This window comes from Telopea speciosissima, unplaced genomic scaffold (genome assembly GCF_018873765.1).
Source record: "Telopea speciosissima isolate NSW1024214 ecotype Mountain lineage unplaced genomic scaffold, Tspe_v1 Tspe_v1.0074, whole genome shotgun sequence".
NCBI classification, from domain to species: Eukaryota; Viridiplantae; Streptophyta; class Magnoliopsida; order Proteales; family Proteaceae; genus Telopea; species Telopea speciosissima.
In genome coordinates this window covers 94,030-111,095 of record NW_025317410.1, presented here as the reverse complement: position 1 = coordinate 111,095, position 17,066 = coordinate 94,030, and the positions used below count along the sequence as shown (strand labels likewise).

At 40.3% G+C, this 17,066-nt stretch overlaps 1 protein-coding gene across 6 annotated transcripts in view; it reads right to left on the bottom strand.

Annotated features, from left to right (window-relative positions):
- Positions 1–17,066, bottom strand: part of LOC122647562 — a 122,322-nt gene that overhangs the window by 20,513 nt on the left and 84,743 nt on the right. For all 6 annotated transcript variants that reach the window (XM_043840940.1, XM_043840939.1, XM_043840934.1 and 3 more), the window contains 2 exons: positions 10,206–10,325; positions 8,242–8,330 (listed from right to left, as the gene is read on the bottom strand). In XM_043840940.1, coding sequence (XP_043696875.1) covers positions 8,242–8,330; positions 10,206–10,325 — 209 coding nt within the window. The remainder of the gene's footprint in view (positions 1–8,241; positions 8,331–10,205; positions 10,326–17,066) is intronic.

Here is a 17,066-nt window from a genome sequence, read left to right as displayed (position 1 = left end):
TCCCATTCCGGTATGTACTCATTAGACCTGGGAGAGTGAATAACATTCCGGTATTAACCCTTCAGACTTGCCATGGGTTATCCAACACCTTACCCCTATTGGCAAGGGCCGTAGCATTTGGGTTAATGATAGCCTAACCATATGCATTTCTAAACATGATGTCATATGAGGCAGCGATAGATAGTTTAGAAGTCCAACATCATTTCTCAACACATCACAATAGATCATAGTAAAAGTATGCAAATGCAAAAATGAGATGACACCTATAACATGCATACTTCTAATGCAAAGCAAAATCTATAAAATTACATGAATATACTACTAGAAGTAGTAGCCAGCATAAATAACAATTAAAGAATAAACATTCCAAAGAAAGTCAGAATTCCCTTACCTGTACTGGAGAATATCCCTAGACAAAGGAAGCTCCAATACACACCAATTACCCCACCACTTGATGTTATTAGTGCCTAAATAACCAATATATCACAATTATTAGGTCTAATATAGCCCTGGACAAAAGCCTAAAGTACCCAAGAACCCAAACCAAGCCAATAGGTAAAACCGGATTCAGAACTAGCTGAATCCGGTTGGCTTACCAGTGACTGTTTTGGGATCCAAAATCCATGGATCATTCAATTATGGGGCTACCTTCCCAAAATTAGTTTAGGACTTTGATAGATTACAACTATTGGAAGATTTTGACCCATTTGCATGTAGGATCTAATTAGGGTTTCAAATAAAATTTTAAATAATTATAATTTCTGCAAATTTTGAGAAAATGGTTGAAATGAAAGGAGATAAGGGATTGGTATTATAGCCTGGTTTTAGTAACCTACCAAGCTATATCTAAGTCCTAATTTAGGATTTTATCAAAAGCCATCTAAACTCTTAGGTCTAGGCTGAATTAGGTCTTAATTCTAAGAAGAAATCAGCATGACAAACAGAGAAAAGGTTGAAAAATTGGGAATTTAGGGTTAAAGGATGTTGCTAGAACAATAGATTGGTTAATTAGGTCATTAATTTAGGGTTTTGAACAACCCAATCTAGGGTTCATCCATTATAGAAAAGAGAGAGTAATTTGGGAAAACCAGGTTCAAAGTTTAGAAGCTTTACCTGAATTGAGAGTGTTCTTGATGATGGCAGTCCCAATTCCCAATTTTCAATTGAATCTTAAGGTTGGAAGAGAGTAATCCCAACTTTTCTTTTATTTTCCTTAGTTTTCTTCTAAGCTTCCAAGGCTAGAATCGATTTCTATTTGGTGTAAAAATGAAATCCTAAGCTTAGGATTTGTTATATAGAAAGTCTACTAAAGGCTGTTTGTTACTTATTAATTAAAATCAGTATTTTAAAATGTAATTTCCTAATCTGTTTTTAAAATAATTTAATTACTTAATTCAAATTTTTAAGTTGTAACTTAGGATTTTGAAGGTAATGGAAGTGGGCCCGGGTATGTTGGTACCTAAGCAGTTTAGAACTCCAAAGGGGTATGGGTCCCACTAGGTAAAAATTACTATTCTGCCCCTAGTACCGTAATTAAACAAGAATAGTATATATATATACATAGAATGGGATTCTTACCTATATACCACCCTAGGATATGCTGAGGTTCCGTATATGCTCGACCCAGCATGTCTGGCATAAGAAACTGATATGCTGGAACCCAGCAGGATTTTCAGACTCAAGGATAGTTAGCTGTCCTGGCTCCTCGGAATCCTCCATAGGTGTGCCAAAGGATTGTTTTGAATCCACCACCGATGCAGCCCACAGCATAGAAGCAAGCATAGACACAGACCCAGCACCTGTAATCACACAAGTTCGAAAAAGTTCAAATTAGAGATGGGTTTCACATTGAGGCATGCATTTTAGCCAAGCAAACTCGTGTTTCATATTCTAATTCAAATAAACGAAGTACTTTACCACTTATGATAATCCACACTGATGTATGGGGTCTAGCACGATGTAATTCTTTATCTGGTTTTCCATGGTTTGTATCCTTTATTGATTGTCATACTCGAGTTACCTGGCTGTACTTGATGCATCACAAGAGTGAAGTGTTCCACAGTTTTCAGTCCTTTCACAGCATGGTTAGCACACAATTCCAGGCCACTATCCAAGTTCTTCACAGTGATAATGGGTTGGAATATTTAGATGGCGCATTTCGTCAATAGCTTGACACACATGGTATGTTACACCAAACCAGCTGTGTTGACACACCCGCTCAGAACGATGTGGCAGAATGGAAGAATCGCCCTCTCCTTGAAGTTGCTCGCTCCTTGTTTTTTGAGGTGCATGTGCCTACTTCTTACTGGGGTGAGGCAGTCCTTACTGCAGCCTATCTAATCAATCGGATGCCCAGTCGCATTCTAAACTTTGTATCGCCTGTCCAGGCTCTCCAGGGCTCTTCTAGCTTCACGGTTCCACCTAAAGTGTTTGGCTGTCTCTGCTTTCCCCGCAACCATCAACACCCTGGGAAGGTAGAACCTCGTGGATTGAAGTGCATCTTTGTGGGCTATTCACCAATCTAGAAAGGTTACGGTTGCTATCACTCCCCCACACACGGCGGATGTATGTCACCATGGATGTAGTTTTTAATGAGGCTATACCCTACTTCTGTTCGGCATCTCATCAAGGGGGGACCTTGGTTTTCACTGATGATGTGCCTCATGGCTCGGGTCCAGCCCCTCTTCCCATTGCTCCTATTCAAGGGAGCCCTTGGATGATTCAGCTACTACTGATATAGTTTAAGATACATCTAAGCCTGTTGCTCCTGTTGTTATCCCTTATGACATTGTTTATCATCGGCGACCTCGTGAAAAGCAAATAGAGCCTACCACAGCTGCATCAACTCTACCTAGCCAACCGACTCCTACATCAAATCCAATCTTAGATTCAGCTCCATCAGGTAATGACCATCCTTTCCCTGAGTTCATATCATTAGATTCCCCTTTACTTGATCTCTTGATCTTCCCATTGCCCTCCGTAAGGGGACTAGAACCTGTACGCAACATCCTATTTCCAAGGCTATTTCGTATGGGTGTCTGTCTCTACATTTTCGTGCCTTTGTATTGTCCTTATCTTTTGTTTCCATTCTTCAGAATTGGCAGGAGGCTCTCAAAGATCCAAGATCGAAGGCAGTAATGGTGGAAGAAATGCAGGCCTTGAAGAAGAACAGTACATGGGATTTGGTGACTCTTCCTCCTAACAAGAGGACTGTGAGTTGTAAGTGGGTATTTGTTGTTAAGCACAATGCTGATGGATATATCGATCGCTACAACGCGAGGCTGGTTGCTAGAGGATTTACACAGACATATGGTCTGGATTATCAGTAGACATTCGCACCGGTTGAAAAGATGAACACCATTCGAGTCATCCTTTTATGTGTAGTCAATCTTGGGTGGACCTTACAGCAACTTGATGTGAAGAACGCCTTCCTACATGGGAAGTTCGAAGAAGAGGTGTATCTAGATATTCCTCCTAGGTTTGCTAGTTCAGAGACCAATGGTAAGGCATATAAGCTCAAGTGTGCATTATACGAGCTGCAACAGTCTCCTCGAGCCTGGTTTGGCCGTTTTCATGGTGCTATGATCTTGTTTGGTTATTCACAAAGCAACACAGATCACACTCTCTTTATCAAGCGCATGGGGACCAAGATAGCAGTCTTAATTGTCTATGTTGACGACATAGTGGTGACTGGGGAGAATATTGAAGAAATAACACGCCTCAAGGTGTATCTTGGCCTAGAATTTGAGATTAAAGACTTGGGACAGTTGCTCTATTTTCTTGGCATTGAGGTAGCCCGGTCTACAAAGGGTGTGTTTCTCTCTCAACGGAAATACAGCTTAGACATCTTAACTGAGGCAGGTATGATGGGATGTAAGCCAGCCAATACTCCTGTAGAACCAAATGCTCGTCTGTCTAGTCAAACAAGTAAGCCAGTAGACAAAGGTCGGTATCAATGTTCGGTGGGCAAGCTGATTTATCTGTCTCATGCACGTCCGGACATTACTTTTGCTGTTAGTATGGTCAGCCAATTTATGCATGATCCATACACCTCACACTGGGAAGCAGTCATTCGGATACTCTGCTACTTGAAGGCAGCACCAGGAAAGGGTATACTTTTCTCTCCATATGATCATCTTCGGATCGAGGTTTATATTGATTCAGATTGGGCTAGTTCTCCTGATGACAGACAGTCCATCTCTGGGTATTGCACTTTGGTTGGAGGTAACTTAGTTACTTAGCGTAGCAAAAAACAAGCTGTGGTTTCACGATCAAGTGCTGAAGCAGAGTTTCGAGCCATGTCTCATGGCATGTTGTGGATTAAAAGTCTTTTACAAGACTTGACTGTTCCGGTCCAACTGCCTATGATGCTTTACTGTGACAACAAGTCTGCCATTAGCATAGCCCACAACCCTGTCCAGCATGACTGAATGAAGCATGTGGAGATCAACCGACAATTTATTAAGGAAAAATTAGAGCAAGGACTAATTTGTACTCCCTTTGTCAAATCAGCATATCAGTTGGCTGATATGTTTACAAAGGGTTTGGCTAGTAAGGTTTTTTGTCCTATTGTGTGCAAGTTGGGCATGCATGATACTTATGCACCCACTTGAGGGGGAGTGTTGTAAATTGGGAATAAGGGTATTTTGGGTAGTTTCTATATTTTGTATTCATTGTAACCCTATTCTTGTTATAAATAAAGAGGACCAGTGTCATATTGACACAAGTCCTATTCTCTCCAATCCAACAAAATGAAATACAAATTAATTTACTTAAATGATGTTAAGCATAAATAAGTGTCTGTATACAAAGGTTTGCATAAATAGGTGTCTATATACCAAGATTTCCCACCGAGATCTCACCTCTCGGTCGAGATTTGGCATAAATAAGTGTCTGTATACCAAGGTTTGCATAAATAGGTGTCCGTATACCAAGATTTCCCACCGAGATCTCACCTCTCAATCGAGATCTGGCACTCATATAATGGTGTTGGGGTTGAAATCTCGGTCGAGTTGAGATCGTTAGGGTAAAATGGGATTTCGACCTTCATCTCATCTCGAGCTTTTGAGATAGAAAGATATTGACGAGATGGCGAGTTCTTGTACCATGGCTGGAATATGGCATGGAACTACACCCAGCTCTAGAATTGCTGCTACTTCTGGTTGGTGCTTTGATGCTGGTCATGATTCGATAGAAGAAACTGCTTACTCGGAGGACTTCACCTCTGCTACTAGCTAGCTTTGTCGCCTGCCCCAACTATTCTCCTAAACTTTAGCATCAAATTAGGAAGATATTTGAGTTGACTAAAATACTCCTACTAAGGACAAGGAATGGCATACATATGTAAGCATATTACAATTTTCAAAATCACTCTTTCAAACATATAATACCACATGACAAGTCCAGGATTAGGCATAAGTGTACACAACCATATGTTTCTTTGCAGTAAGCATGGGTTTGAGAACACAATGTGAGAGGGTGAGAGGTTTAACACGGTTAGAGTAGGATTTCTTTTGCATTCAGCATGAGTTGAGAGAGGAAGAGAAAAAAAAGGGGGGAGGGGGGGAGGGGAGGGAGAGAAAGAGGGAGTGTCTGATGCACATTGGCTGACCAAAACCAGCCGCATGTGTAGGGATTCTTCCCTACACCAGCAGTAGAGTAGCTGTACGGATTCCCCCAACACCAGCATAAATCGTGGGTTGGTTGTCAGTCTTTTATTTAGAGTTTGTTTTGCTGGAATTGTAGTCCTAATTAGGATTCCTAGTTTAATTTTGAATCCTAGTTCTACTTTGAGTCCTACTTTCAGTCTGATTTTTAGCTTCTATGTTTAGCCATTGTGGTTATAAATATAGTTGTAATTGCTCAATTGAGCCCACAATTGAATGAATACAAAGTTTTACTTAAATCATTGTTAAATCCTGAGATAGGATAGATGAGAAGCCTAGGGTGAAGCTTAAAGCATTGTTAAATCCTGAGATAGGATAGATGAGAAGCCTAGGGTGAGATACCCATTCTAATCCCCATCCCCTTTCTATCGATTTCTTCAACAATACCAAATTCTGCCCTGCCCGAGCTCTAAAGGAATTGATCAACACTGCTGGATTTTCTCTGCAAATGTCAAGTACTCCTTCATCAGACCTGGTATTCTGTTTCAGCTCTTCAAGGAGGCTGCTCGATATCTATTGAAGAAGGTTCAGACCACAGAATTGATAGATTCTATTATCTCCCACTGAAGCTCGAGTAGACTGTTTCTTCAAGCTTTGTGATTGCTGCAACTTTTGATCTCCATCTTCAAGTAATCAGATTGCTTTGTTCTTAGCTACATCTACAAGCCATTCTCTTCTTAATCTAGTTCAAGTTGGTGATCGATTGGTGACTGCTTTGTCTGAAACCCTAAACTTCTATTTTCATTCTTCTACCTTCTAATTCTGTGATCTAGCATAACTCTACATCAGACCATCAGAACCAGCCCTAATTTGGAGGATTACTTCATACTGTTGAGGCCTACACTCGATCCAGGTTACACCCCCCCCATCAGCTGGTCAATTTTTTTATTTCTGAATTCCTTGTTGTAAACCCTAATTTGGCCTGCTGATATTGGTTGACTTGCTGCCTGGGTATTCCTATTGCTGGAGTTAACTATTTCCTAGTTTGCTCTACATTAAAGTCCTCTTAAGTGTACCTTGTGACACAGTATGCTAGAGTAGTTTTCTCTCTCAAAGAGAGACCTTCTCTCCTTTGGTCTAATAAGAGTGAGACTAAAACTGTTTGTGTGATCGATCTTATCATCTTCATTATTAAGCAAAAGCTTTTCTGTGTAATATTCACCTAGTCATTCGTGTGATAGCCTACATTAACATTGTGCTTGGTAATGCAGATGTCAGTTCAACTAAGAAGCAACACTACAGAAGGATCGATGTACTGATATTCTCAGGCCTTCATGTAACAATGGAACATCAAATCCAGTGGCTGATTCAGTCTTTTGAATGGTCTTCAGCAGATCAGTAACTTTCAGGGCAGAACTCTCACTAAAATCGATTGGAATAGAAGATTAAAAAAAAAAATACAAGGATAATTTGGATTGAGCTTCTCACTCTCTCCCGGGCCTCACACCCACTCGAAGGCATCTCACCCTCTCAACGAATCTCTTCCCTTACCGCATCTCACCGCATTCATGGCTATCAAACTAGAATTCTCTAAGGGTGTACTCAGTGCACAATGCTCCGGCCACTGCAGGGTCTGGAGAGGGTCACAATGTATGCAGCCTTACCCCTGTTTCGCAGAGAGGCTGTTTCCAGACTCGAACCCGTGACCACTTGGTCACAATGGAACAACCTTTACCGTTGCATCAAGGCTCGCCCTCAAACCAGAATTCTCTCTTTTCTCTAAATTGTTGGCTGTATTCAGTCTTCTTCCTTTATTTATAGCAATCAGTTACAAACTAACAACTTTCTAGAAACAATTAAAATCATAATAGCAATAGGAAAGTAACTCCTAAACTGACTCTGGTTGCATAACTGATAACATAAAAATTAAGGAAACTAATCCTAATTAACTAAAGCACTCTAGCTGGTCGATATCTCCTTGGAAGGTCAGTCTTCAAATATCTCTTCAATTCAATCTCCAAGAGTTGTCATGGGGCCCACTATAACCTGGAATTGATCTTCTCTTTAGTCTTTATCGCAATGAATTTGTCTTCAAGACTAGACTTCTCACAGCTGGCCATGGGCACACAAACTGTAATTACTTCTGGAAAATAACCCCTACAAACCAGCAGACTTGATGGCAATTAAATCCCCTACAAATCAGCAGAATTGATTGCAATTACTTCCGTATTTGTATTTTTATACATCTGTGATTAAATTTCAATAGAACAAGATACTTATGCTTTAACGTGTCCTCAAATGCTTTGATTTTTCAACAAAATATAATCTTTCTCATTTCATGTATAGAGCTTATGATACAAAAGGCAGTCATGATGACTAGAATAGTCTCCTTTAAATAACTTAGTAGTTATGGAGAGGAAGGAAAATAGGGTATATGACATATCAACTAGTTATTAAACAAATAGCATGTTCTCATCATAAAATAAGCGCAAAAGGGGGTGGAGTCTCAACTAATTATGACTGAAAAGTGAAAATTTGCTTACTTAATAACATAGGATAAAACAAAGAGAAATAATAATTAAAAGTTTCAAAATAATGGCTAGAATTTTTTTTTGCATAACAAAAAATATATTACCGAACATCATTGTTTGTGCTAAATGGATGCGAAGTCCCATCAGAGCATGTTAACACGAATTGGCTTGAAAGCCCAAATGGAATCTTGATCTGCACAGTTGGTAAGTTCCAGAAAAGAAAATTCAGAAAAATGTGTTGGTCTGGAAATAATAGTCTAAATTTGTGCTTTCAACTCAGACTAGTGAATGAACAGTCAGCTGTGTGTCTCATGATATAGCATCGTTCTTAAAAGGAATTTCAGTCTGAATTTCGTTTCTTTCAAGGCTCAATGCTCAAGCCTCAAGTACAGAGCATGGCATATATGCCTACACCTTAATGACCCAATCTTTCAACCAGAGATGGCACTCTCACTCTGGATCCTTAAATTCACTCTGTTGCGAGCTCAATCATCCAGAATCTTTGAATTCAGCTGCGTGAGAAAACCCACTGAGAAAAGCAAATCCAAGGACTAAATACATACTTGAAGTTACTCATTGTTTGGCTTTAGTTAGGCATCACAAATCTTAAATCCATGTTGGTTCAAATGGGGGAGTTGCTTCCCCTGTTCTCCATCTCTTATTTTTAGATAAACAAAGCTAAATTCATATGCATTTCTGGTAGAAGATCCGTAATCAAAAAAGTGTTTATGATTGATCCAAAGGAAATAAAACAAAAGATATAGTAGAACTAGAGCAGCACATGAATATTTATGCATAGATATATACTCTAGGGCCACATTGTCTTGGAGTATAAATAACACTATGGCACTCCCATGTCTTGCTCCCCCACCTGCTCTTGCTTTTTCCTACTGTGTCACCAAGTGGTTTCATTTAGCTCAACACCAAATCACAATTTTTTGCCGTGTGGCCACTTGTGGTCCACGTGACAGAAGAACTGACAGCCATCTCATTGGTCAAGTGCCTCAATAATGGGTTTAAATGACAGAAATTACAGAAATACCAGTAGATTCCATTAACAATTTTACGAAACTTTTAAACCCAGTTTTTAACCACTTCCCATGCTTTTGGAGCTGAAATTTGAACAATGAGAAGGGGGTGTGATACTCTATCATATGTACCCAATGTTGGCCACAAGTAATGAAAATGGGCTAGATGTTACCAAGCTTCGAAAAAAAAAAGGGCAGATGGACAAGAGAATCACTAAGAAGTGACTTCAATTGGAAAGTAATACACCATAACATAAGTGCTTTATTCAGATTTTTATATCATGACATAAGCATCATTTTGGTTTTGACGAATCTTATGGCTGCAGTCTGCACCATTTCTTGGTTTGAGGCTAAGTGCCCAACAAACATTTAAGTTTCGTATAAATTATCTGAAATAGTTAATGTATTCATTTACTGATTCAAACAGCTCTCTTTTAATGCTTAGGATCCACACTTTCTATGGTAACAATCAGCTCCACCCCCTTAATCAGAGTACCAAAGAATATATATATATATATATAGATATATATATATATATATTTCTAGTTTCTACTTTCAGTCTGCACCATTTCTTGGTTTGAGGCTAAGTGCCCAACAAACATTTAAGTTTCGTATAAATTATATGAAATAGTTAATGTATTGATTTACTGATTCAAACAGCTCTCTTTTAATGCGTAGGATCCACACTTTCTATGGTAACAATCAGCCCCACCCCCTTAATCAGAGTACCAAAGAATATATATATATATATATATATATATATATATATATATATATATATATATATATATATATATATATTTTGGGTAAATGTACCAAAGAATATTTATGATATATAGAAGCTTCTTAAGGATCTTCTGTTTTCTGAAAAATCCCAGAAACTTATTTTTCAAAATTCCAAATATAGTAACCACATTTGTTAATGCAACTAAAGCATATCCAGAACAAGTTGACTAAGTCTGGAGCAGGAACTCACTACGAACATATACAATAATGTTTCTGAGTGATTATATAGAAACATTACAAAGAGGAAAACGCACAGATAAGTCAGCTGAATAGTTCTCCTCGATTACCACAACCTCCATGCTATTGATCTTAACTATGTAGCTGGAACGTTTCAGAATGAATGTTGTTGGCTCCCATAAGTCAGAGGAATCAATCTGTTGAACATGGCATATTCAAATTACTTTTAAGTGAATTGCTTTAAAGGGGAAAAAAGGGGGGGGGGGGGAACCTGAAGACATACAAAAACCTGATAAGATTCTAAAAGGACTATATAGCAAGCAACAAAAGTAAATGGGATCGAGAACACATGAATTATCTTACAAATAAAAAGTTTGTGCATATGAATTTATATAAAGTGTTCAAGACTAGGAACCTTAAAATAGAGACTAAATGAGACCTGCAAACTATGAAATCTGCCCCAAATATTGCGTTTTTCAACCAGATCAAATCTCAAGGGAAGAGTTCATCAACATGTTATATAGGAACCCTTTCCCTCTTCGTAACGTCCCTCTTCCCTGTAACCTTCCTTTGTCGCTTTCTTCCAGACCTAATCCTGTGAGCCTAGGAATTACCCCCTTCCTCAAAAGCCAAGTCAAAGCCTTCTTTCTTAACCCCCCAATCTCCTGAGGTCACCGCATTTGTGGTCCCTTCTCTTTCACTGGCCATTCCTACTATGGCGCTCAGCCCACCACCCGATTCCCTTTGGTAAATCAAACTGGTCATAATGGGACAGCTGGTCTTAATGAGCCAGCTGGTCTTATTGGGCCAACTCCTTTTACCCATTCGACCCATTGCCCTAACCCTTCTGCTCCAGCCCTCCCATACCTTGGCCTAAACTCCAACTCGGGGTTCCTCCACTCTGTGCCCCAGTCTATTACCCCCCCGCCCCTTCGAGTCTTTCGCTGCCGTAACCCTAGCTCCCCTCCTTTTCATAAGAATCGTCCTTACATTGCTTATTCCTTGGCCTGCTCGGAGAGGATTGCACCCCTAAGCTCGGATATCCGGAATCATGCTGTCTGCCATGAGCCTTTGGATCCTAGATAGTTTGATTTGTTTGGCTGGATTTTGGTTGTTAGTTCAGGCGTCCTTCTTTAGTGCGCTTTGTTGGGGATCTTCCCCTTTGTTTGTTCGTCCTTGTCTTATTTAGGCAAGGCTCTCTTCTTGCCTCGTGCTTGTATTCCCCCCCCCCCTTCTTTCCTTTGGTTATTGAATTTTTTATTCATCCAAAAAAAAAACATGTTTTATGAAGACATCAAAGTGCTGAAAAATAAGTATACCAAAAAAAGCCTACAGAATTCTGAGCATTGATCGCAAGGCTTTGACATTTTGACCATCTTGATGGATAAGAAAAAAAAGCGTACCCAGTGCATGAGGCTCCCGCCACTAAGGGGTCTGGGGATGGCCATATATGTACACAGCCTTACACCCGCTTTGCAGAGAGGCTGTTTCCTGATGACTAAAGTCTCTGGATACAAAATTAATCATATGGGAGGCACAACAGAAAATAAAAATACAAACACATGAAATTTTCTATGAATACATAAATACGACAATAAAAAAATTCTTTCCCGTTTTTCAAATTTGGCAATTTTCCAATTAAATACTTTAAAAGTTGTTGAGATAAGATAAGATATAATATTAGGTATATCTTTGAAAAATTTTAGTTCTTCAAACTCGTTATTACGTGACACACCATAAGTAAAACCAACGATGAAGATGTCAGCTAGTTAAGTTGGTAAGTTGTCTGGGTTTTGTAAAACATACATGTATCCAAGCCCATTTGCAACCATCAGGTTGCGAGTTCGAAACATGGAAACAGCCTCTCCGCAGGGGTAAGGTTACGTAAATTTGCCCTTCCCAGACCCTGCAGTAGCGGCCTAGCGGGAGCCTTGTGCACAAGGATGTCTACTTGTATCCAAGCCCTGTCTTCGCCCCAAACTAACCTCTGACCAGCTTCCCTTTCCAAATTGGGGAAAAATAATAGCAATAATAATAATGCAAGGGAAAATGATATATATATCGAAGCAATAAACTCATAAGGTTTTGCACCATCCTAAAATGACCTTATATACCTTGACAATGGTGTATCCCCCAGCACCTTAGAGAACCACGAGAGAGAGAGAGAGAGAGAACCGATAGGGGTGAGAAAGCTGGGCAATAGAAAGTAAGGTCTACCATACAAGCAGTGTTCCTTAATATTAAAGCCAAAACAGTTACAATAGGAATAGAACTATTCCATCAATAAAAAAATAGGAATAGAACTATTACCTAGCTAATCCTAAAGTCTAATTAATAGAAAACTGAAAACTAATTACAATAGGAATAAAAATCAATAAGAACCTAATCTAAACTACTTAGCCAAGTACATAATCCCACGGTATGGAGGTCCATGAACACCCATGGACCCCCAAGCCAGATACATCCACTCTAACATTCCACCTCAAGCTAGAGTATATATATCTCCCATACCCAACTTGGAAAACCAGCTTGATTTCATGAATTGACATACGGAACAGAAATAAGCTTTTACATAACTGCATTCCTCACAAAGTGACTATCGAACTCAATATTCTTGGTCTTTTCATGAAAAACTGGATTGCTAGCAATATAAATTGCAGCCTGATTATCACAATACATTTTTATTGGTTTAGGAGCTATAAAACCCTACTCTTGTAGAAGAGACTTCAACCACAGCAACTCAGTTGCAGTATGAGCCATAGCCCTATGATCGTGGCAGCTCCAGCCAAATCAACATCAAAACAACCCATAACATTAATGTGACCATGACGAGACTTTGCCAGGAGCACTTTTAAGATAACTCAGAATGCGACAAGCAACATCCCAATGAGCATGTTTAGGACTCTCCATGAATTGACTGATTACTCCAACAACAAAAGAAATATCTGGACGAGTGTCAGTCACATAAATAAGTTTCCCAATGAGTCTTTTGTATTGATGTTTATCTCCAAAGTTTTATCCATCACTCACCCCAAGTTTCAGATTTGGATCCATAGGGTTGTCAACAGGCTTACAACCTAACATAGTAACATACCAGTTTTAGATAGAAGATCTAGAATGTATTTCCCTTGAGACAAACTGACACCTTTCATGCAACGAACAACTTCAATACCTAGAAAATAACTGAGTACTCCTAAATCCTTCATCTGAAAATGCCGATGGAGATATGCCTTGACCTCTTCAATGCCACAAGAGTCATCACTTGAAATTATGATATCTTCAATGTACACAACTAGGATCACAACCTTGTTCCCCTGATGACATACAAACACAGAGTGATCAAAGAAGCACTGAGTCAACCGATATCCACCAATAACTTGACAAAACCTATCAAACCAGGCACGTGGAGACTATTTCAGCCCATAGATAGCTTTGTGGAGATGGCATACCTTGGACAGTTGGACGCATTCTCCCCCTGAGCAACATATCCTAGATGTTGCTCCAAATAAACCTCTTCATCAAGATCACCATAAAAATGCATTTTGAATATCTAGCTGGAACAGTGGCCAATCAAGATTCTATGCCAAGGATATAAGAGCTCGTACAGAATTAAGACACGCCATTGATAAAAGAGCTCGTACAGAATTAAGACACAACTAGTATTAAGGAGGCATGTCTTCATAGTTATCAAGGCGACGTCATGGCGTCCAGGCTCCTTGGTCGCCTTGGACGCCTTGGGCGCCATGGCGGGCGCCTTGCCGCCATGGCGGTGTCGCCTTGAATTTTGCCCCTCTAAAACACCATGGTCGCTTTCCCGCCTTGATAACTATGCATGTCTTAATTCTGCTCGAGCTCTTATATCCTGGAACAATGGCCAATCAAGATTCTATGCCAAGGATATAAGAGCTCGTACAAATCAAGATTCTATGCCTGATGAGGTGGCATCACAATGGACACGTAGTAGTGAGCCTACGTGGCAGTACTGAGGTGGAAGCTTAGGTGGATGGATGCATGTGATATGATAATGAAGAGATGGCATGCATGTATGTATGTCTGTAAATATGGTAATGCATGATGTACACATGGGCATGAATCACGAAGATGTTAACATGGCAGCATGAGGTTGCATGGGGTCTGCTAAGTGGCAGGGCGAAGCAGCAAAGGGCATGATGTGGCACAAGGCCACGCAGCTCAGGCCGCAATGTCACGACCATTTTGTCCAACGTTGATCGTATGGCCTACGGTTGTGGCATAGGTGGGCTTGAGAGCTAGCCATGGCTTGGGGTGGTGCCTAATGGCATTTTTGCAATTAAATTTCTATGCTTATGATTTTTCAGGGGGTCAGGTCTCCTTCTAGAAATCCCTAAAGAGCATAAAAGCTACCTTGTGGGGGAGTGACAAGTTGTCAAGGAGTGTAGACTTTGGTTTCTTGCCCCTACATTGGTGTCCTAAGGCCCATTTGCTACACACTTCCCCTGGTGATTACTTTAGAGAGCTAGGTAGTAATGTTTTGCTTCAGTTAATGAAAGTGCTTCGACTCCCTTGCATTTATGTGACATTGCTTGGCTTTCCTCCTTTACCTTTTGTGGCTTGTTTAAGCTTACTCCTAGCCACCGTGTACTAGTGAGTGCCGCACAGACACCCATTTGAGTAAGTCTGTGACAGCAGGGCCATGCAACATGGCATACTATGGCACAGGCTCACACCACAGGCCATGGGACCTAGCAGAAACGGCAGCAAAATGGCCGTGCACGCGCTCAAGGCAGTCATGGATCGAGGGCACTGCAAGGCTTTAGTTTGAAAAATTCTCTCAGGCATGGAATGTCTGAGAAATGTTTGATGTTTGGTCCCAAAGAGGCACTCAAACAAGTAGGCCTAGGAAAGTTTGTTCTTGAGAATATGAAAATGTTCACGTTTAAGAATGTCCACGTCCATTGATTGGGAATCAGCTGCCAGAGATCCAGATTGGACGTCTCAGTTCGAATTTCGAGTCACATTAACACATTTGCAGGGAATATTCCCATACATGAGACCTGATAGGCCAAAAGAAAAGTTTTGTGGTACACCACGGACCATGGAAGTGTCACCTAGGCACGATCCGAGGAAACCACGTCGCCGATCCAAATTGAATGGCTTTCGTTCTCTCTCGCCCATTCGAGGTACTATTCTCTGTGCATCGCATGCCTACTATATACCGCCATGAGATGCCAAATGACAAGTCATGGGCTTCCCCACAGTTTCATCTTTTTGTTAATGTCTTAAGGCCAATCTGATGGCCAGAATGATCCCCATGTTTTGGAGAGGCAGATCAAACGATCTGGAACCATCCCGTCAATCGTACACGTGTACCGAAGACCTTAGCTGCTCCCTTGTGACCTTGTCACCGTAAATGAAAAAATGACCCTGTATCTTTGGATGGCATTCAAGTTGCTAACTAACCTAAATTAAGAGAACGTGAACAGTAACTTGGAAGGAGCTTTTGGAGGTGTAATGCCCTAGTTTTTTATGAAAATTCTCATGAGGTTGGTGGGGCTCAGTGGTACGCATTCAACTCCTTGAACAACCACTCTAGAAAAATTTTGAGCTACATTGAAGTCCATTGAAGACCTCATAAAGTGTTGTTGACTTCCATTGAAGACAAAAAAGGAAGTTTGGTATGCAAAAGAAGAGAGAGAGAAGCCAAAGGGGGTCCCATTTGCTTGTGCACTTGAAGATTCAAGTCTCCCCACATAGTAGGTTCAATTGAAGATCCAGTAGACATTTGAGGACCACAGTGAAGCCTCTTCAGTTTTGATTACCAAGAATGTAATCTCTCATTTCACAAGTTCATTTGTATGACCTAGGTTGCAATTTGTTGATAAACTGGAGGCATTAATTTGTAAGGGATTGGGAATTGTATTTTATTCAATATTAGTAACCTATCAAGTTGGGGCTTAATAGGAGTGGTTGTAGCTCTAGGGACCTTGTCTGAGTTGCATCTTTAGACTGAAGCAGGAGTTGTAGCACCTCGACTGTAGTAGCAGCCAAATTTGAGTTTAGTAATGGACAATATATGAGACTCTGGGTAGGATATTGCTCTGTGGATGTAGGCAACTTCCATAACCATGTATATTGTATGTTGTATGGATGTGCATGTATTTGTGAATATAGAAGTGTTATGGATGTGTGCAGGATGGGTGCACATTGTTTGTAGTCCTGGCCACTTTGTTGTTGCGAGGTTGACGTGCAAACGACAGTGTATGTGATACTGGTAAACTTGTGATTGCGCTAAGCAGTCCGCGTGTGAAAGTAGGGAGTGCCAAGCAGTGAGGTGACAGTCATGGTCAGAATTTTTGGGAGAAAAATTTGCTGATGCTGATTTACCCCTATCAATGTCAACTTGGGGTTATCAAGTGGTATCAAAGCACAGGTTCCCCCAAGGTTAGAAGACTAACAACTTTGGGTTCAAAACTGAGAGACAGTAACAAATGGCATCCAGTGAAGGCAGAAACATGCATAGCAAAGTTACTATTTTTTATGAATCAAACTACAACTTCTAGAGAATCAGGATGGAGGCATATCAGAAATCTTTGGGCTATGGTGTATGGGTAGCAGTTGAAAATGGGTACACACCCCTCCACCATAGATATCACAGATACAGTTGAGTTGTAAAAATGTGAGGATGATGCAAAGGCAGTAAATGTACTGCTGCGATCGCTAGTGATCATTGAGTTTGCCAAAGTGCCATTTGTACTACCCCCAAGGAAATTTGGGCCATATTGAAGAATGTACATGAGGGTGATGACAAGATAAGAGAGGCCAAGTTACAGTACCACAGAACTCTGTTTGAGAGCATAGGGAACTCTGGGGGAGATACTATTGAACACTTCATGAGTAGAGTCAATGAGATCATCAACTCAATCAAAGGGTTAGGTGAAGAGGTGAAGGATCCTGTGGTT